The 18,010-nt window shown below is 48.0% G+C and overlaps 1 protein-coding gene and 1 long non-coding RNA gene across 5 annotated transcripts in view; one reads left to right on the plus strand and one right to left on the minus strand.

Annotated features, from left to right (window-relative positions):
• Positions 1–1,639: 1,639 nt before the first annotated feature.
• LOC146247152 (uncharacterized) lies at positions 1,640–2,543 on the minus strand. The gene is made up of 2 exons (XR_014732203.1): positions 2,463–2,543; positions 1,640–1,911 (listed from the first exon to the last, which is right to left on the minus strand). It is a non-coding gene; the product is annotated as an uncharacterized LOC146247152 (long non-coding RNA).
• An 883-nt stretch (positions 2,544–3,426) lies between these two features.
• mtss2b (MTSS I-BAR domain containing 2b) overlaps positions 3,427–18,010 on the plus strand; it is a 40,929-nt gene continuing 26,345 nt past the window's right edge. For all 4 annotated transcript variants that reach the window (XM_084682020.1, XM_084682022.1, XM_084682021.1 and 1 more), the window contains exons 1-3: positions 3,427–3,962; positions 11,979–12,040; positions 12,181–12,254. In XM_084682020.1, coding sequence (XP_084538146.1) covers positions 3,894–3,962; positions 11,979–12,040; positions 12,181–12,254 — 205 coding nt within the window. In that variant the 5' untranslated portion in view covers positions 3,427–3,893. The remainder of the gene's footprint in view (positions 3,963–11,978; positions 12,041–12,180; positions 12,255–18,010) is intronic.

Here is an 18,010-nt window from a genome sequence, read left to right on the forward strand (position 1 = left end):
GACAGAGTATATAAGGAGGGAGAGTAGCAGTACTGCTGCCTCATGGGAGTTGCAGTTTGAAGGTGACTCTGCCTCTTGTTCTGGAGCAGGTGGTGTGTCTGTCACCCCCTGGAAGGAGGAAGTCTGTTCATCCTTCTCTCCCTCCTCTTTACCTTGGATCTCTCTGCTCCAGTTTGTGTCTCTGTTTCCCCGTTACTCTACCAAGGAGTCCTTGACATTCTGCCCTTCCTCTTTCCTCCTCAACACCTGTTTCATTCTGCCGTTTTCATCCTCTCCTCAATCTTCTTCTTGTGTCTTTCTGTGACTGAATCTTAACGTCCTCTCTTCCTCAAATAACTATTCTTCCTCACCTCACTCCCTCATCTCCTCCTTGCTTCTCTGCCTTCCACCGTTCCTAGTCTCATTGTGTTTCTCTGTTCATCCCTACTTCCTTCCCCGCACTCTAAATGTGCCCAGGCCAACAGAACAAAACAAGATGTCTAGGCTTTAACTTCTTGGGTGGATGCATTACTGAGGAACAGTGAATGCTGTGATTCAACAGGCCATCGGTCAGTCACAAATGCTCTCTGACGTGCACCCCCTCCACCTCCACCTCCTCACAGAAAGTGTCTGGCCTTTGGATTTCATAACTCTCTGACCTTTGACCCTTTCCCAGAACCACAGATGTGTGGTCTGTGCCATTCAGGGATGCCTGGGGTCAGCAACACAGGGTCACAGTTAGGGTCAGGGTTTGGGTCAGAGACAGAGATCAAAGAGATTATCCTGGCTGACTGTGACATGTTACAAGCATCCGTAGTTATAAAGGGACTTAGGCTGCTGGTTGGTTACAGCATGGGGCGGGGAAGGGGGATTGGTGGTCTATAAGCGATTGCAGCATCACTGTTATAGTTACTCAGTAAACAGTTTTGTGCTGGACAGAGGGCTATGTTCAGTTGAGTTGGTGTACCTGTGGGAGTATTCTTACTGTCGGATACAACATCAGTATGTGTTCAAATTGTAGCAGTAGGCAAATAAGTGACTGTTGGACCATCTTGCCCTAAATTTGGGTCAGGATGAGTCACTAATCCCACCTTTCTCTTTCTCTCTTTTTCCTTTTCACTCTCTCTCTCTCTCTCTCTCTCTCTCTCTCTCTCTCTCTCTCATACACCCCCATTCTCTTCCTCTCTCTCCATAACCACTTTATTATTTCTATCTTACAAAAACATGTATCCCTCTTCTTTTTCTGCCCCCCCCCCCCACACACACCTCACACACACCTCTCCCCTTCTGCTCCTGCCGCTTTTCTCAGTCACTCACTCACAATTCTCTCTCTCTCTCTCTCTCTCTCTCTCTCTCTCTCGCTCACACCCTTGGGTCTGCGTGTTAACCCAAATATCACCCAAATACCACAGCAGTTTTCCCCAGCAGCAGGAGATTGCGTCTGACCTGCAGAACACCTGGGTTCAAACCCCTGTGGTGTGATCACACTTCTGTCCTATCACATTACCCAGACAGAGCTGGTCTCCTTGGCCCAACATCGACCTTCATGTGAACTAGCGGTCTGACCGCTGAAGTCTGACCAGACTGGGGTCAGGGACCTCGGGATGAAGACTTCAGGGTTGATTTTGGCACCTCACAGTTCAACAATTTGCTTGAAATGTTGGACATGTTCAACATTTATTTTTTTTTTTTGTCTTTACCCTCTAACCATTAAATGTGGTCTCTTGTATGTGTTATGAGTTTAGGAATGTTGAGCAGAGGGGTCTTGTTTTATGCATTGATCTGACTCAGTTCACTAAGTATGTGTTTGTAAGGGGAACAAATGTGTACTATGGCAGAGTGTCCAGTTTTTCTTTCTGAGTGTCTTCAGTGTGATGGAGTCGGTTTGTTCTGAATGCAGTTCCATGCAGATGTTCTCCTGCTCCGTGGGATCTGGTGGAGAGAAAGCAGACACAAAGTCTGGAGCAGTTCAGAATAAAGAGTGTTGGCTACTGACCCTCAACATCCTTCCTGTTAAAAGCAAGGTTGTGAGGAAGACATCATTCTCTCTGTCTCTTTACCCTCTTTTCTTTCTTTCTCTATCTATCTATCTATCTATCTATCTATCTATCTATCTATCTATCTATCTATCTATCTATCTATCTATCTATCTATCTATCTATCTATCTATCTATCTATCTCTCTCTCTCTCTCTCTCTCTCTCTCTCTCTCTCCCTCCCTCCCTCTCTCTCTCTCTCTCTCTCTCTCACACACACACACACACACACAGACACACACACACACAGGGGTGTCTCTATTGAAGTCTCTATTAGGCTAGTGACAGTTGTGTCTGGGGCTGTGCATCCTGTCCCTGAGCAGATTGCGTAATGTCCCTAGGTGCCTGTCATCTTCTGCTCAAGGGAACACAAAGTGGCATACACACACACACACACGCACACAATCAGGCACTAGGGACATGCAACACAGGTAGTCTGAAACCAAACCTGAGCTTAGTGATGTCCAGTCTGAGTTCAGGAGGACCTTGCTTTGTCATTAGACCATAAGTTGGTAGAACTGTGTTTTCCCCCACATACAGCGACTGGTGCAACAGTGACACACACAATAACAACACACAGTTTACAAAAAATAACTGTTTAGCTATTTACTAAAAATATTGGACATGTTCCACAGATTTTTTTTCTTCGACCTCTAACCATTCAGTGAGTTTAGGAATGTTGAGCAGAGAGGTCTTGTTTTAGGCGTTGATCTGACTCTGTTCACTGAGTCTGTTTATTTTTCTTTTGCACAATAAGGACTCCATCTTGTTCTCGATGTTTGTATAAATTCAGGAGAGACCCAGGTTGGTCTTACTAACATACTTACGTTGTAATGTATATTGGGGGGGGGGGGGGGGGTCCTATTTTGCCCAAGGATTTCCGCCAATGCCGAATTCTTCCATCCTCCCTATATGACATTATTAGATTAATATAGTTAACATAAGGAGGACATACAATACGGGTTCTATTGAGTGTAGGGCCTCTGCCTGGACAATTGCCCAATGAAGAGTTCATTAATCACGCATTCTAACATAGGGTAGTATTAGTTTGCATTTGTATCAGCCTACACAAACAAGACCAGCGGTCACGTGTAACTGTGACTGTAATTCTTACAAGTTGACCAACACTAAAGTCGTATTCTATTCTGTTCTGTTCTCACAACAACTAGCCATTCCGCGGACGCACAGGCGCATTCTGAATGCGTCCCCATACCATTGTTCCGAGGTCGCTAAATCTGTTTGACGTTTCCCCCCATCTCCTATTGAAATGTCGGGTGTGCGTGTGTGTGCGTGTGTGTCCTCCCCCTTCCATTGCTACACTATCTCCATGTGACAAGAAAGCTGTCCTGCCCCCTTCTGATTCTCATGGATCGAATTTCTGGCTGTTCGCTCCGCAGCTCGAGCCTGCTACCTCTGCTCCAATCACGGGCCGCCTCGCGCTCCCCCGGTGCCCACCAGCCTTCGTCTCACATTCTGACACATCGCTCCGGTGTTCCTACTGCCTTTCATTATCCCCCCAAACTGATTTTTCTGTACTGTCCGAAGATGAGCGTGTCCATCGCAGTTCCATCTGCACTCATCACACCCCGTGTCGGTCTCTAGACGCGGAGCTGGGAAGGGAGAGCGAAACACGGCTCTCTTCTCTCAACATTTCTCTTTGGGTGCACGACGGACACCGGGAGCAAACCGACACTGCGACGACAGAAGTCATTGAACCGTATTTCTGTGCATTTTCTCTCGTACACTCCGCGTCCTGACTTTCACGTTGGGAGAAGTAGGAGAGAGCCACACAATCCTTTCCTGCTTTGGAAATATATTTAGCGTTTTTTTTCTTTCTAGTGTGAGGCACTGAATATTTGGAACCGTGGATTCTGCAAATATGGAGACGGTGGACAGGGAGTGCGGGGCGTTGGGTGGCCTCTTCCAGGCGATCGTCAATGACATGAAGGTAGGTGGTAGATGAATAATAATTGCTTGCAGCAGATGTAGCGTGTCCTAATTGTCACGGATGGACGGTTCGCTCGCATATATGCTCTCTCCCTAGAGGACACGCTGTCGTTATTCTGTTGCCGTTATGCGGCGGTCCATCACAGCAGACCAGTTGCATGAAGGTTATCCATCAACAGTTATAGCGGAAATTGTTTTGAAATGTTTTAACCACTAGGTTTTAAAATGTTTTTGTGTTTGAGTGCTCCAACGTAGCTGGCTGCGTGTGTGCGTGTGTGTGTGCGTATGTAAGCGGTGCTGCTCTCTTGAGCGTCATGTGTGTACCCATTTATGAACCCACGAGCAGAGGGTGTCTGTTAAGCTACAGTAGGATATCTCTGATTTCTGATCAATGTCCAAAATAGACTGGGGGAACTGGGAGAAAACATGTAGTCCACGGGGAAGTGTTACACTAAGACTGAATTTCAGACTATGATTTCAGACAACATTTTGCAACTGTGCGTAATCATCCTGTTATGTAGCCAGTATAATGAAGCTACAGTAGCGGATGTCATCGGCAGTCGACTGTACAAAACCCCCCAGCGTCATTGATTTTCTGTCACGGTGATGTGTGAAGATAGGCTGGGAGCATGAGAACTTGGACAGCCGTCGGTCAAACACAGCAATGCACGTCCAATTCCGGCTGTCTATTTCTCTTTTTTCCTTCTCTGTCTGCCTTAAAAATCTGTTTGCACTTCAGCCTTCATATCAGTTATGTTTTTATATTGTTTTTGAAAATTGGTATATGGTAACATGGTACTGTATTTTCTATTTCTGGCCAGATTATTCTGTGTTTCCCTTTTATTTATTTATTTTTAATTTAACATTTATTTACCCAGGCAAAGATCATTAAGAACACATTTGTATTTACAGTGATGGCCTGACATGGCCTTGAGGTTAACATTCAATATGTAGGCTAATGTTTCAGCAATATTTATATTACCAGGCTCTCTCAGAGGTATAGTCTTTGTTTGAAGAAAGTGAGCTTTGACCATGGAATTGTTCTGACAGGGCTGCCATGGTGCCTTGTGACACACACACACACACACACACACACACACACACACACACACACACACACACACACACACACACACACACACATAACACAGTCATGGACACTACCAAAATACATAATTCAAAGTATTTTTGAACCTCCCCAATTTAAGCCTCCTACACTTTCACCACACACTCCATTTTGATTCTTCTGTTTCTTACTCCCTTCCTCTACACCACACACACACACACAGACAAACACACACACTCCAGACACGCACACATCTCATACATTATTAAAGGCTTATTTCTCCTGTTGTGTCTTATCTCCTAGTCTGTGTTGCGGCTCACAGAGATACAGGTCATAACAGTGACTGCAGCATGGAACATGATGTGTAACACCACACCTGCTTCTGTTGCCAAAGCAGTCTTCTCCAGATCTGGCCTGCCACAGCCCTGTTGGGAATCCAGGCCTGCTCCCTGCTGTGCTATGTCCAGCCTCACATGTTGGCATGAATATATGACACTGGAACACGTTCTCTACTCCCATCCACTGCAGTTATACACCTGGAGACAACAGCTCCATTGACACGGATGAGACGCTGTTTTGTGTAGTGTAGACAGAGGTTAAATGAAATAAACCCCCCAAGACTGTGATTATGTGTCAAGTCTACTCTATGGAGCTGTGGGGTGTTTATAGGTAAGCACTCTTCCTTTTTACTCATCCCCCTCTTCCTGTCTTTCTTCCTCTCCTCTAATCCTTTGTTGTTGAGGGCTCACTCGCCCCCAGGGCAAACACAGTCACCAGTCTCTTCGTGTCTTCTTCTCTCTCTCTTTCTGTCTCTCTGTTTTTGTCTGTCTTTTTCTCTCTCTCCTTCTCTTCAGTATAGGATCACTGTGTGTGTCAGTGCGGTCTTTTATGCAGACACACAGCAGTATAGATAAACAATACCCAACACAATAGCTGCCCCAATAACTGCCCCCATTGAAACCCACACATATAAACACACATACACAGACAATGTTGTGCAGTGATGTGAGTGTACTGTTTGCATCAGACATATCTCCTCCTGTATCGGTGGTTTCCCTCTTAGATGTCTGTGTTGTTGATTTGACTCAATGTTACAGCCACAAGGACACTAAAGGAGACCCCCACCAACCCCCTACCACTCCCTCCCATGTCTCACCTCCTCCCCCTGCTGTGTGTGTGTGTGTGTGTGTGTGTGTGTGTGTGTGTGGGAGGGGATAGTCCTTTGTCTGCACATCCTATTTCATAAGACATGTGCATCCCTCCTCCACTATGATCTACAGGGAGAATGTGCTAATGACATACAGTACAATACACACACCTTATTGTGTGTGTGTGTGTGTGTGTGTGTGTGTGCGTGTGTGCGTGTATGTGAGAGAGAGAGATAAATAGGGGGTTGTATGTACCCCTTTAGGGCATGTCTTGAACCCTTTGTGGGGTTACATGTTTGTTGTGTGTTCAAATTCGGAAGTTGGTAGATTGGAAACACAAGGGGTCAAATTCACAGTCAATTAAATACACTGTTCATATTCACATATACACACTTTCTGCCTGCCTGTCTGTCTGTCTGTCTGTTTGCCAGATGGAGCAGTCATAGATCATTGGTGTTTACATTCTTAGGCCCTGACGACACTTCTCTCCAAGGTGTGCATTCCAGTCTTTGTTAGACACACACACCGGGGTCGTATAGTATGCATGCATGCTCTTGGTCTCAGGGTGCAGAGAACAGCAGTGACACAGCAGGGTTGGTCCACTCAGACCTTGGTGTGCGTGTCACGGTGTGCACGTGTCATCGCTGCCTGGGCAGAGAGCAGGGGTGGACCGGCGGGGCCGTCCTCCTCGTGACTGCTGTGTCCACGCAGCACCGGGGACTCCAAGCCCCCTCCCACTCCCCCTCTTCCCCCCAGGCCACCCCCCCCCCCCCCTTGGTCTCTGGTGTCCAGTCATGCCAGGACGGTGTGCGGGACTGTGAGCTTCTAATCCAGCTGGTGCCCCTCATCCCTTGTTAGCCTTGTTAGACTAACGAGGGATTTCCACAGGGTGTTGAGAGGAGAGACGGAGGGATGGAGGGATGGAGGGATGGAGGGATGGAGGGATGGAGGGATGGAGGGATGGAGGGATGGAGGGATGGAGGGATGGAGGGAGGACATGGACGAAAGGAGGGAAAGATAGTTAGATAGAGGGGATGAATGAGGGGAGGGAGGGATGGAGGGAGGGAAGGAAGGAGCGAGGGAAGAGGCCAGGGGTTCCACTCTTATTGGCATCTTTGTCTGAGCTGTCAAACCCATTCAATCCAGTCAGCTGATGATGAGTCATTGTGGACAGATAGAAAGGGGGAGAGAGCAGAGAAGATGAAGGAGGAGGGGAAGAAGTGGGGTAGACTGGGGTGAATCGATATTGACACACTCAGATGTTGCAAAACCAGGCTACTGAATAAACACCACATGACAGAGTTGGCACGGTTGTTTTCCTCCTGGAGAGATTGCACTGGTTTGTCAACATGCTGTTGACTTGACCTTCTAGACTGCTCTTTACAACCCACATATATGCCTGACAGGTTAGTTTGAGACAGGTATACACTAAAGTAATAACCTAAAGGTTCTAATATATACTTATAACATAACTTTTTTCAAATCTGCATAGCTCACTGTCACTGAATGATTGACAGCTAGTTTGAAGCTGTTCTGTCCAATAAGAATGCTGTAACAAAGTGGATAGAGAGAGAGAGAGAGAGAGAGAGAGAGAGAGAGAGTGTCTCTCATGTCAAGTGATTTCCATTATTCATCTATGCATGACTCAAGGTTCTAAGGTAATTGATGATATTGAGAGGTGGGAAAGATAGACTGAGGAGAGAGAACGAGAGGATGAGATACATTATTGGTCTTTATTCATCCCCCCATCCATCATTTTCACCAGTTTTGTGGAGGGAGGAGGGGTAAGAGGAGGTGGAAGAGAGGAGGAGGAGGTGTCCCCATCTAAGATAAAAGTGGGGAAAAGCAATATGGTGAAGTGTTTGTTTCTGTTTACACAGTATGTTTGCTGGGGGGAGGGGGGGGTGGACTAGATTTGGGACGGGATTGAGGGAGAAACCCAGCAATAGAGAAGGAGGGAGAGAAATGAGAAGCAGAGGGATGAAAGGAAAGAAGGACAGAGGGAGACTGAGGGTGTGAGAGAGGCAGTGAGAGCAGTCCTCGGTTATCCGAGTGAGATGTCTAAGATGAACAAGGTCAAGGTTGAGGAGAGGACATTTTGAAACCTGTTCCTGTCTGGACTCTAACAAACTGCTCAAACCGTCACTTGAGTCAACGCAGACTAGGGAAACAGAGGAAAGGAGCATCAAGAATGTACATTCTGAGATATTGGTATTTATTTTCACCGGCTGACAACTGTCTAGTAGGTAACCCTGGTCTGAGGTAGTCTGGTGCTGGTAGAGATGTATCTACACTATATAACAACCCCCCAGTCCCTGCTAGAAGTTCATTATGTATGACAAGAGCTGTGAAATTAGGCAGCATTGTTTGGGTGTTACTTGTCTCCTTTACTGGGTGAATTATGGAACAGAAACTGGGCTAATCCCTCAATTCCCTCCATTCCTTCATCACTCCCTCCCTCCCTCCCTCCCTCCCTCCATCACTCCCTCCTTCTCTCCCTCCACCCATCCTCTCCCTGGGATGCCTCCATTCTCTCTCTTCCTCCCTGGAACAAAGGCAACAAAAGAGTGAGAGCTGTAAGCCTTTCATTCCCTCTGCAGGCCAGGGCCTGATATGGCTCTCTGGATGTAGGACAGAGCTGATTGGGCTTCCTCTCCATCAGTGGAGAGACTGGAACAACTGACTGGAGAAGAGGCTAGAGAGACTGGAGGAAAGGAGAATGGAGAGACTAGAGGGCTGGAGAAACTGCAGGAAGAGAGAAAATAGTGTACAGAAGATGTAGAGACTGAAAGACAAGTCAGGGTGGCCATAACCACTGAAAAGTTAAGAAAGGAACAAATGGAAAGAAGAGAGAGAGGGAGAGAAAGGGCTAGCGATGAGACACAGTGTATGTGAGTCTAGTCATGTATGCTGTGTTGCTAGGGAGTTTCTGTCTGCGTGTTGTCGTGTCGCAACACTGAGGATGTCTTTGAGGGCCACAGAGGAAGTGGTGATGTAACAGCATCTTGTGTACTGAGTGGTCTTTTATACTAGACACACGCACACACACAAACTCACACACACTCTGTAGTAGAGCTGCCTGGGGGCTCCAACATGTTCTGCTACCCTCTACCATGCCTCTAATGTCCTCTCAACATCACAGTTATGTCAAACAGCAACTCTGTCTGTCGTGCCACTGTGTGTCTGAGAACCCAGGCCAGGGAAGGGAAAGGACTTGATAGTCCTACCATAGCAGGGCCTGTTAATCCTCATAGCAGTGAATTACTAAACAGTAACAAACTGCATGGATGAAGGAGCCCCATTGATGATGAGTCCATATGATACCCACCATGGTTTAACATATCTGAAACTATTATTTGTTGGTACCCTAAACTGGTAAATAAGCATGTTTCCTCTTTCCTTGTCTGGATTATTGGTCACTAAAACCAACTGGTTATTATTTTCTTCTCAACTCCAGATTGAAATGCAGTCCTAATGACTGGAATGCGCTTGGTTGAACTAATGAGAAAATAGCTTCCTCTCTCTACCTGTCAGCATCCCGGCATGGACAATCACAGAGAGACACTCATCTGTTCATGTGTGGGTCAGCTTGCAAGTCAAGTGTGATTGAGAGGACGGGAGAGGGGGATGGAGAGAAGGAGGCGTGAAGGAGGCCATCAACATCTACCCTTTAAAAAGTATATATAATGTAATATATTTTTAAATGAATAATAAAAAAATAAATTGAGCTAGCTCCAGTCAGCCTATTATGACACAATGAGGCCTTGCCACTCTCCTCTGGATTGGATTAGAATGTGAGCTATGCTAATGAGGGATGGGATATTGCTCTGTGTGATGGCCAGGGGGGTGTGGCCCTGTCCTTATCTCTTATCCACATGGTTTAGCTGGCCGGACAGCGGCCTAGCTCTGTAGATTACGGCACATCAAACAGCCCTGGGAGGTGGGGGCGGGGGCAGACCCCGTGGGGTGGGGTGGGGGGATATGCTGCCCCGATTTCAAACCAAATTAGCAGACATCAAACAGGACCGGCAAGGAATTAGATGAAAGGGAAGACGCTCTGAGTCATCCGCTCTAGAAGCCCTCTGTGACATCACTACTGTAAGATTCTGCTATGGACCTTCTCACTTTTCCTTCCTTCCTTCCTTCCTTCCTTCCTTCCTTCCTTCCTTCCTTCCTTCCTTCCTTCCTTCCTTCTTCCCTCCCTCCCTCCCTCCCTCCCTCCCTCCCTCCCTCCCTCCCTCCCTCCCTCCCTCCCTCCCTCCCTCCCTCCCTCCCTCCCTCCCTCCCTCCCTTCCACTCTCTCTCTCTCTCTCTCTCTCTCTCTCTCTCTCTCTCTCTCTCTCTCTCTCTCTCTCTCTCTCTCTCTCTCTCTGTCTTTCTATTTCTCTCTCTCCATCTCTCTCTCTCTCTCTCTCTCTCTCTCTCTCTCTCTCTCTCTCTCTCTCTCTCTCTCTCTCTCTCTCTCTCTCTCTCTCTCTCTCTCTCTCTCTCTCTCTCTCTCTCTCTCTCATCTATCTGTCTCTGCGCCTCCCCCCATTGAATCTTCTGTATCTGTGCTCTCCTTTTCTCTCTCCATCCCTTCCTCTCCTATATCCATCTTTCTCTCTTTCCTTTGTCTTTACATTCCCCTATATTCTGCCTCTCATCCCCAATCCTGTTCCCCTTATCCTGTGTGTGTACCAGCAGGAGGTCTGGAAAGGAGATGATGGGACCCCCAGCTGAGGGCTTTATTCTACTGTTGGCCTAGAAGCCTGTTCCTATGTATTCTGTACACACACACTAGCCTAAACTGCCACAGTGCTAAAAGAAGGACAGACACACATGCATTCAGTACATACAGTACACAGACACGCACACACACAATACATACACACATATACTCATACACAAAATGAATGTCTGCTGACACAGATTCACACACGTGTAGGTATTTCCCCATGCACGTCCTCACACACACATACACACACCACTCACACCTACACACAGACCTGGCCAGACCTACCCAGCCCTGCAGGTAGATAGAGAAGCTAACCTGTAAGATAATGGATGGCTCTTTTCCCTTGTGTACGTCTAATTGGTGTGTGATGATGATGATGTGTGTGAACAAAGAAGCTGTCTGTGTGTGGAGGGGAGCAGAGCTAAACATCACACAGCCATTTTGGGCAGAAACAGCTTTGATCTGCGTCACCACTTCTCCTCTGCTTTGATGCTGTATGCTGCCAGAGGCTGGGAGAGAGAAGGAGGGAGGGGCAGAGGGGGAGGGAGTGAGACAGATAGAGGGAGGGAGGGAGGGAGGGGGAGAGGGGAGGTAGGGAGACAAATAGAGAGAAGGAGAGGACAGTAGAGGAAGGGAAAGGTAAGAAGGGAGGGAGGAAGGGAGACGGGGGAGGGAGAGAAAGGGGGAGGGATGGGGAAAGGACGGAGTATGGGGAGAGGGTGGATATAGAGATAGAGATGGAGGGATGAAAGGAGGGTAAGATAGTGATGAAGAGAGGTTTCACCAATTTAGGCAGGGATGAGTCACACTAGCACAGCAGCCATGTTGGGTTCCCTCCCCTTCTTTCCACATATCCTCTGTAACACCATGTTACACCTCCAGAATGTTTACAGTGTCTTTGTGGTTCCAGGCAAGGAGGGCTTAGGTGGGCAGCGCTTAAACCATGATAGACTGCAGTATATTTCACAATATGTCTAATGTGTCCCTTCTCCCCCCTCTCTCTCTCTATCTCTCTCTCCTGTTTTGTCTCTCCCACTTTCTCTCTCTACCCCCCCCCCCTCTCTCTCTCTCTCTCTTGTTTTTTAGTGTTCATACCCTGTGTGGGAGGACTTCAGTGCCAAGGCCACCAAACTGCACTCCCAACTCAGGTAAGCACATACACACCCACACACACCTACACACACCACACTGAAAGCTGGCTAAAGTAGCTGGCTAAAGTAGCTGGCTAAAGTAGCTGGCTGCAGTAGGCAAATTGGATTCTGCTGACCTGTCAGTCTTGTGTCTCCAGGACAACGGTTCTGGCTGCGGTGGCTTTCCTGGACGCCTTTCAGAAGGTTGCGGACATGGCTACCAACACTAGAGGTAAGAACTGCAAGTGTGTGTGTATGTTGCAACATCTGTGTGTAATGTGCGTGTGTGCTACTCAAAGCGGCTTCCGATTAGGATCTTATTAGCTTGTTAGATTAGATTAGTCCTTGATAAGATGCTATCACACAGCGTTTAATTTGCTTGACTGATTAAAGGAAGTTGAGCTGGATGTGTAGCTCAAGGGCATAGGCTGTCTGAACATGGAAGAGTCTCAACTGTTTAGGAAGCAGAGATGGAGGACCCAGGAGCAGTCTGTGGGTCTGATCCTACACAGCCATATACGACAGCAGAGGCTGGATGTCGAGACAAGCATTATACTGTGTTCAACGCTTTTATCCAAAGCAACATATAGAGGGAGATTTGAACCTTTGACCTCTTGACTTTCTGTAAAATGCTCAAAACCTGTAGGTTGTGGACCTGGTCTGTGGTTGGACATATCTACACTGATCTGGGGTCTGTGTTGAGAGGAGCCTGTGAGGGTGTTAACTGAAAGAGTATCTGAGGCTGAGACTGACCCTCGGTCAGATCTTACTTGGAGTTTGTGCTTCAGAGTGTGAGAAGCAGGGCAGGAAACAGAATAGAGGCTGGATTTGTAGCAAAATGACCGGAGAGAGAGGTGGGTGGATATTTTTGGCTGGGAGCTTGGGGCATTGTTAGGGAGAGTGAGGCAGAGGTTTTCAGACAAGCCTGGGGGAAACATTCCCTCTCTCTCCTCTCACACTGACGTACGGAGAGACGGAGAGAATTCACACTGGAGCAGGCCATGTAAAGGAGGAAGGTTTTACTATGGATACATTTGAACTTTTAGTTCAAAGAGTGTTAGAGTGTTAGAGTATGGTTGTCTGAGTGGAGCAGAGTCCTAGTGTGGGCATTTGACCTTGTGTTTGAGTGTCAGTGTGCATGTTTGTCAGTGTGCGTGTCAGTGTGTGCGTGTGTGTGTGTGTTACGGCATCTGTAATGGGATGTCAGGTTTGGGGCTTCCTGTCTGGCCTGTAAAAACAGTGAGGGGCACATCCTGTATCCTTCTATCCACAGGGGTACACCTGGGGCACACACACGCCTAGATCAAACACAGACACCCATACAGCTGACTTCATTCAATACACAGAGTAGCACGTTGTTATCTAGCAGTGGCCACATCATTGATTCAAACACAGACTCCCTGAATGGCCTTGACTCAGTTCTAATGGATAATTATCCATTTGGCTGGCTGCATTCTATCAGGACCTCACATGAAGACGCTTCAATTGTCTCTTCAGGCCATTTCGAATATGAATGTGTCTGTGTGTTGGAGAAGGTCATTACTGTAATGACCAGTGTGTGCGTGTGTGAGTGAGAGAGATCGGGTGGCAGGCCTGCAAGGCAGTGATGTGATTTGATGTCCCTCTGTGTTCTGCTGCTGGTCCCCAGTGCTCCCTTCTAGAACTCTCTCTACCACGCTCCCAGAGAAGGAAGGAGGGGCCGTGAATCCATGAGGGAATAGAGTGTGAGCGAGGGAGAGATGGAAGGTGGAATGAAAGGTGTTAGCATGGAGGTGAGAGGTGGAGAGAGGAGTGTGAGGGTAAACTCTAGGCCTAAGGGGTGAAGTAACATTGAGGTGTGTGTGTGTGCTCAGATGTGCCTCTCTGTGCCTCCGTACTCCCTCACACTCTTCCCCTGGAGTAAACACACTGAGAGGGTGTGTGTGTGTGTTTGTGGGGGTAGCTGTACTTCCTGGTTTTAATGGCGCCTACAACCCTGTCTCTCATTTAGAAACATTTTACCGCTCTTCCTCCTCATCTTCCTCTCTCAGCTGCAGTCCTCACACATGGTTCTTCTTAAGCACACACACACACACACACACACACAAAATTGACTGCATGTTTTTTCCCCCCACATCTTTCTTTCTAGCCATTCAGGTCCCAAGAAGGTCTTTGTTGTATGAAACTGGTACGGTACCAGCTCTCCTGCTCCTAAAAGCTCCATACGGATGTGATACACTGAGTGTGGTTGTGGTGTGTGTGTGTGCGTGTATGTGCATTATCTGTGCAGATGTTTCTCTCTGTCTCTGTTTGTCTGTTGTGTGTGTGTACAGAGAGAGAGAGAGAGAGAGAGAGAGAGAGAGAGAGAGAGAGAGAGAGAGAGAGAGAGAGAGAGAGAGAGAGAGAGAGAGAGAGAGAGAGAGAGAGAGAGAGAGAGAGAGAGAGAGAGAGAGAGAGAGAGAGAGAGAGAGAGAGAGAGAGAGAGAGAGAGTGTCAGTAGATGTGTGTGAGGTTACAGTGCTTCATCTGGCTGTTTTACTGCTTGGCTTTTTTGCCTGAGTAGCAGGACCCATAATGAACATCATAAATCTGATTCATACACCAGAGTGTTGGGTGAAAGTGTGTGTGATTCCGCGTGTGTGTGTGTGTGTGTGTGCGTGTGATTCCGTGTGTCTGTGTATGTGTGTTTACACGGCTCCCCTTAGCAGGAGAACATGGCTGTCTGCTCAGCAAACACTAGAATATAATGAAGGAAATTGTGGTTGTGTGTGTGTGTGTGTGTGCGTGCGTGAGTGTGTATGTTGACAGAAACTTGGCTGACTAATTTATATTTTATAATAAAGGCAAGACTGAATGCTTTTCTTATTCTTATAAAATGCACGTTAAGGCCTTTCCTCAACATAAGTGTCCAGTTATTACAGTCTATTATGAGATTGTACTGTGGGGGCATATAAATGATGGTACTGAGTCTGTAGCTCTAGAACATTCAATGGTGAAAGCTTGTTTCTACAGACAGTGTCAAGGCTCCATTCTAACCCTTCTATCTGTGGGAGCTTTATACTGTAGACAGCAGGTCTACACGATGGGCACACCCTGCTACAGGGACTGAAGAGAACTTGTCATTAAGAAGGACTGTGTAGCTAGATAGCTGGTTGGCAATGCTTGGCTGGCTGGATGACTGGATGTTTGGATGGCTGCATCGTTTGATGGCTGGATCATAGCTGTTGTGAGCAGGGTGTACAGTACTATACATGTTAAAGAGTGTCAACACCAATGCTACCCTGTTGGTATGGTTACCCTGATTCCACTCTCTGTGCCCCCCCCCCACACACACACACACACACACACACACTCCTTCCTCTCCACAAACCCTGCCACCCTCCTGCCAGGGGTCTCATGCCCAGATCAGCACTCCAGGGATTGCTCACACACACACACATACCCCACTGGGCCCCTCAGATTATAAACACTAAACTAGTAAGATGCAGACTAAACACAACCTTGTTTCAGACAGGCTTTAGGGAAAGACAAAGAAACACCAAACTGCACGCAGGTACACACACACACACGTACACAGTGACAGGCTCAGACAGGCATGACTCTCTGAGGTCTCTATTAGGGTTTGTGCATGATGTGGCAGCCAAAGTGCTGATGTGTGTAGAAAACTGTGTGCGTGTGTGACCCTGCATGTGTTTCTGTTGTCCATAGAGAGGGTGTACACTGGTATGATTGCAACCTCAAACCTGCACTTGGGAAAACACACAGACACAAGCAGGAGGAGCCAATTTTGCCCTCTACCCTCCACCTTTCACTCTATATCCCCCTCTCTCTCCCTCTCTCTCTCCGTTTCCCTTCCCCATTTCTCCCCCCTTTTCTCTCTTTCTGTATGTCTCTATTTTTTCTCTCATCTTCCATCTCATTCTCACTCATCGTACATGAGTCCATGAGGGATGGTGTGATGTGATTGGTCAGCGTGAGGGAGGAAGCCGTTAAAATATATGAGGAGATCCATCTCACCCAATGACAGGGCTAGATCTGGTGGATCGCCCTGCGTTCAGCCAATCACAGGCGATGGTGTGTGAATGACTTTCGCAAGCACAGTTGCCAAGCAACAAGGGGCGAGTGATGGCTGAAAAAAAAATAGCTGTGTTGTTGCCAAGTGAAGGAGAGAGATGAGAGAGATCTGATGACTTGTGCTGGTTCAGACAGATGATAGAGATGTAAAACCCGTTCTGTCTCTGTCGGGGAAGACTGGGATTTTCTTACAGTGTCAGTAAGCAATGAAACTAATGGAAGTCCATGACAGTATTATGAATATTATTGGATTGATAGCAGGGAGTCTGCTGTGGTTCAGTGGTTTGATGGTGGAGAGGAGAGGATGTAGGGGGAGGCTGGGGTATCTCTCTCTCTCTTCTCTCCCTCTGTCCCCTCTCTCTTTGTCTCCCTGTCCTCTCCCTGTCCCCTCTGTCTCTCTCTGTCCTCGCTCTCTCTTTCTCTCTCTTTCTTTCTATATATGTTTTCCCTCTCTCCTTTACTCACCCCCATGCCACTCTCTCCATTCTCCCTCCTTCTCTCCCCCCATTTTCTCTCCCTCTCTACCCCCCACCCCCCAAGCTCTCTCATTAAGACTCTGGTCCTGCATGTGGCAGCCTGAACGTGTCTTGTATTCCAGAGAGTTCTTCTTCCCACGTCCATAGAGACGTCCTTGTGCTGCTGGTCGCCTGGGCCGTCGCCACGGAGACAAAGCAGCGTGTGACACTAGGAAGTGTCCTCAGAAAGAGGCCGACAGAGAGAGAAGGGGGCGAGGGGGTGAGAGAGTGAGAGAAGGTGCGAGAGGAAAAGGGAGAGAATGAGAAATGGAGGGAAAGGGGAGGGTGGTTTGAGAGCAGGGGGCGTAGAAAGAGTGCACAAGTGAGATTGGCAGGCCAATGGGAAGGAAGGAGAGAAGGAAGGGGAGAGAGAGAGAGAGAGAGAGAGAGAGAGAGAGAGAGAGAGAGAGAGAGAGAGAGGGAGAGAGGGAGGGAGGGAGGGAGGGAGGGAGGGAGGGAGGGAGGGAGGGAGGGAGGGAGGGAGGGAGGGAGGGAGGGAGGGAGGGAGGGAGGGAGGGAGGGAGGGAGGGAGGGAGGGAGGGAGGGAGGGAGGGAGATTGAGAGGACAAAAAGAGATGAGCATTGTGACTGGCTTAATTAAAGACAATAATGTTGTTTTTGTACTACTACTAACAACAAGCCATCTCAGGGAGGTGGAGATGGCCTACTTAGAAACAAGGAGAGGATAGAGAGACAGAAAATAGAGGGAGAGGGAGAAAGAGAAAGCAGTGTTGTTTTATGTGAGAGTTTTTTGTCTTTAGCTAGTCTGTCTCAGAGGCAGTGGCAGTAGACTGAGGGGCAAGAGCAGCCTTCAGCTAGCACACGTGGCTGTACTGTAGTTGCTGTCTGAAATGTATGGCTGTGCGTTTGTGTGTGTGTGACCATGACTCAGTGCCCCAAGTTTAGTCCCTCCTAGGCTCTGTCAGATGTTGATCAGTCGTGCTCTGATATGATGTGTTCACAGCGTTGTTCGAGTCCATGTTAGTGCTAGTGAAGGAACATTTTAATGTATACGTTCACTCCCCATCCCTCTCGCTCTCTCTCTCTCCCTTTGTAGTTAGAAGCTGATCTTTTATAAGGATGAAAACAGACAGACTAGGACCATGGCTTAGTGTAGGGTGGTGGACAGGGCCTTGACTAGGGGTTAGATGTGTGTGTGTGTTTCCAGGGCTGGGGCAGGGGTGTAATCCCCTGTATTAAGAGTTGTCAGCCAGGCGTGAAGTTGAGGCTGGTGGTGCTGCCTCAGCTGGACCCAGCTATCATCACACAGCTCTGTACTCCTACCCCCTCTGTCTGCCTGCCTGCCTGCCTGCCTGCCTGCCTGCCTGCCTGCCTGCCTGCCTGCCTGCCTGCCTGCCTGTCTGTCTGTCTGTCTGTCTGTCTGTCTGTCTGTCTGTCTGCCTGCCCTGCCTGCCTGCCT

The sequence above is a fragment of the Hypomesus nipponensis genome, chromosome 19, assembly GCF_054491055.1.
Source record: "Hypomesus nipponensis isolate SF chromosome 19, ASM5449105v1, whole genome shotgun sequence".
In the NCBI taxonomy this organism is placed as follows: Eukaryota; Metazoa; Chordata; class Actinopteri; order Osmeriformes; family Osmeridae; genus Hypomesus; species Hypomesus nipponensis.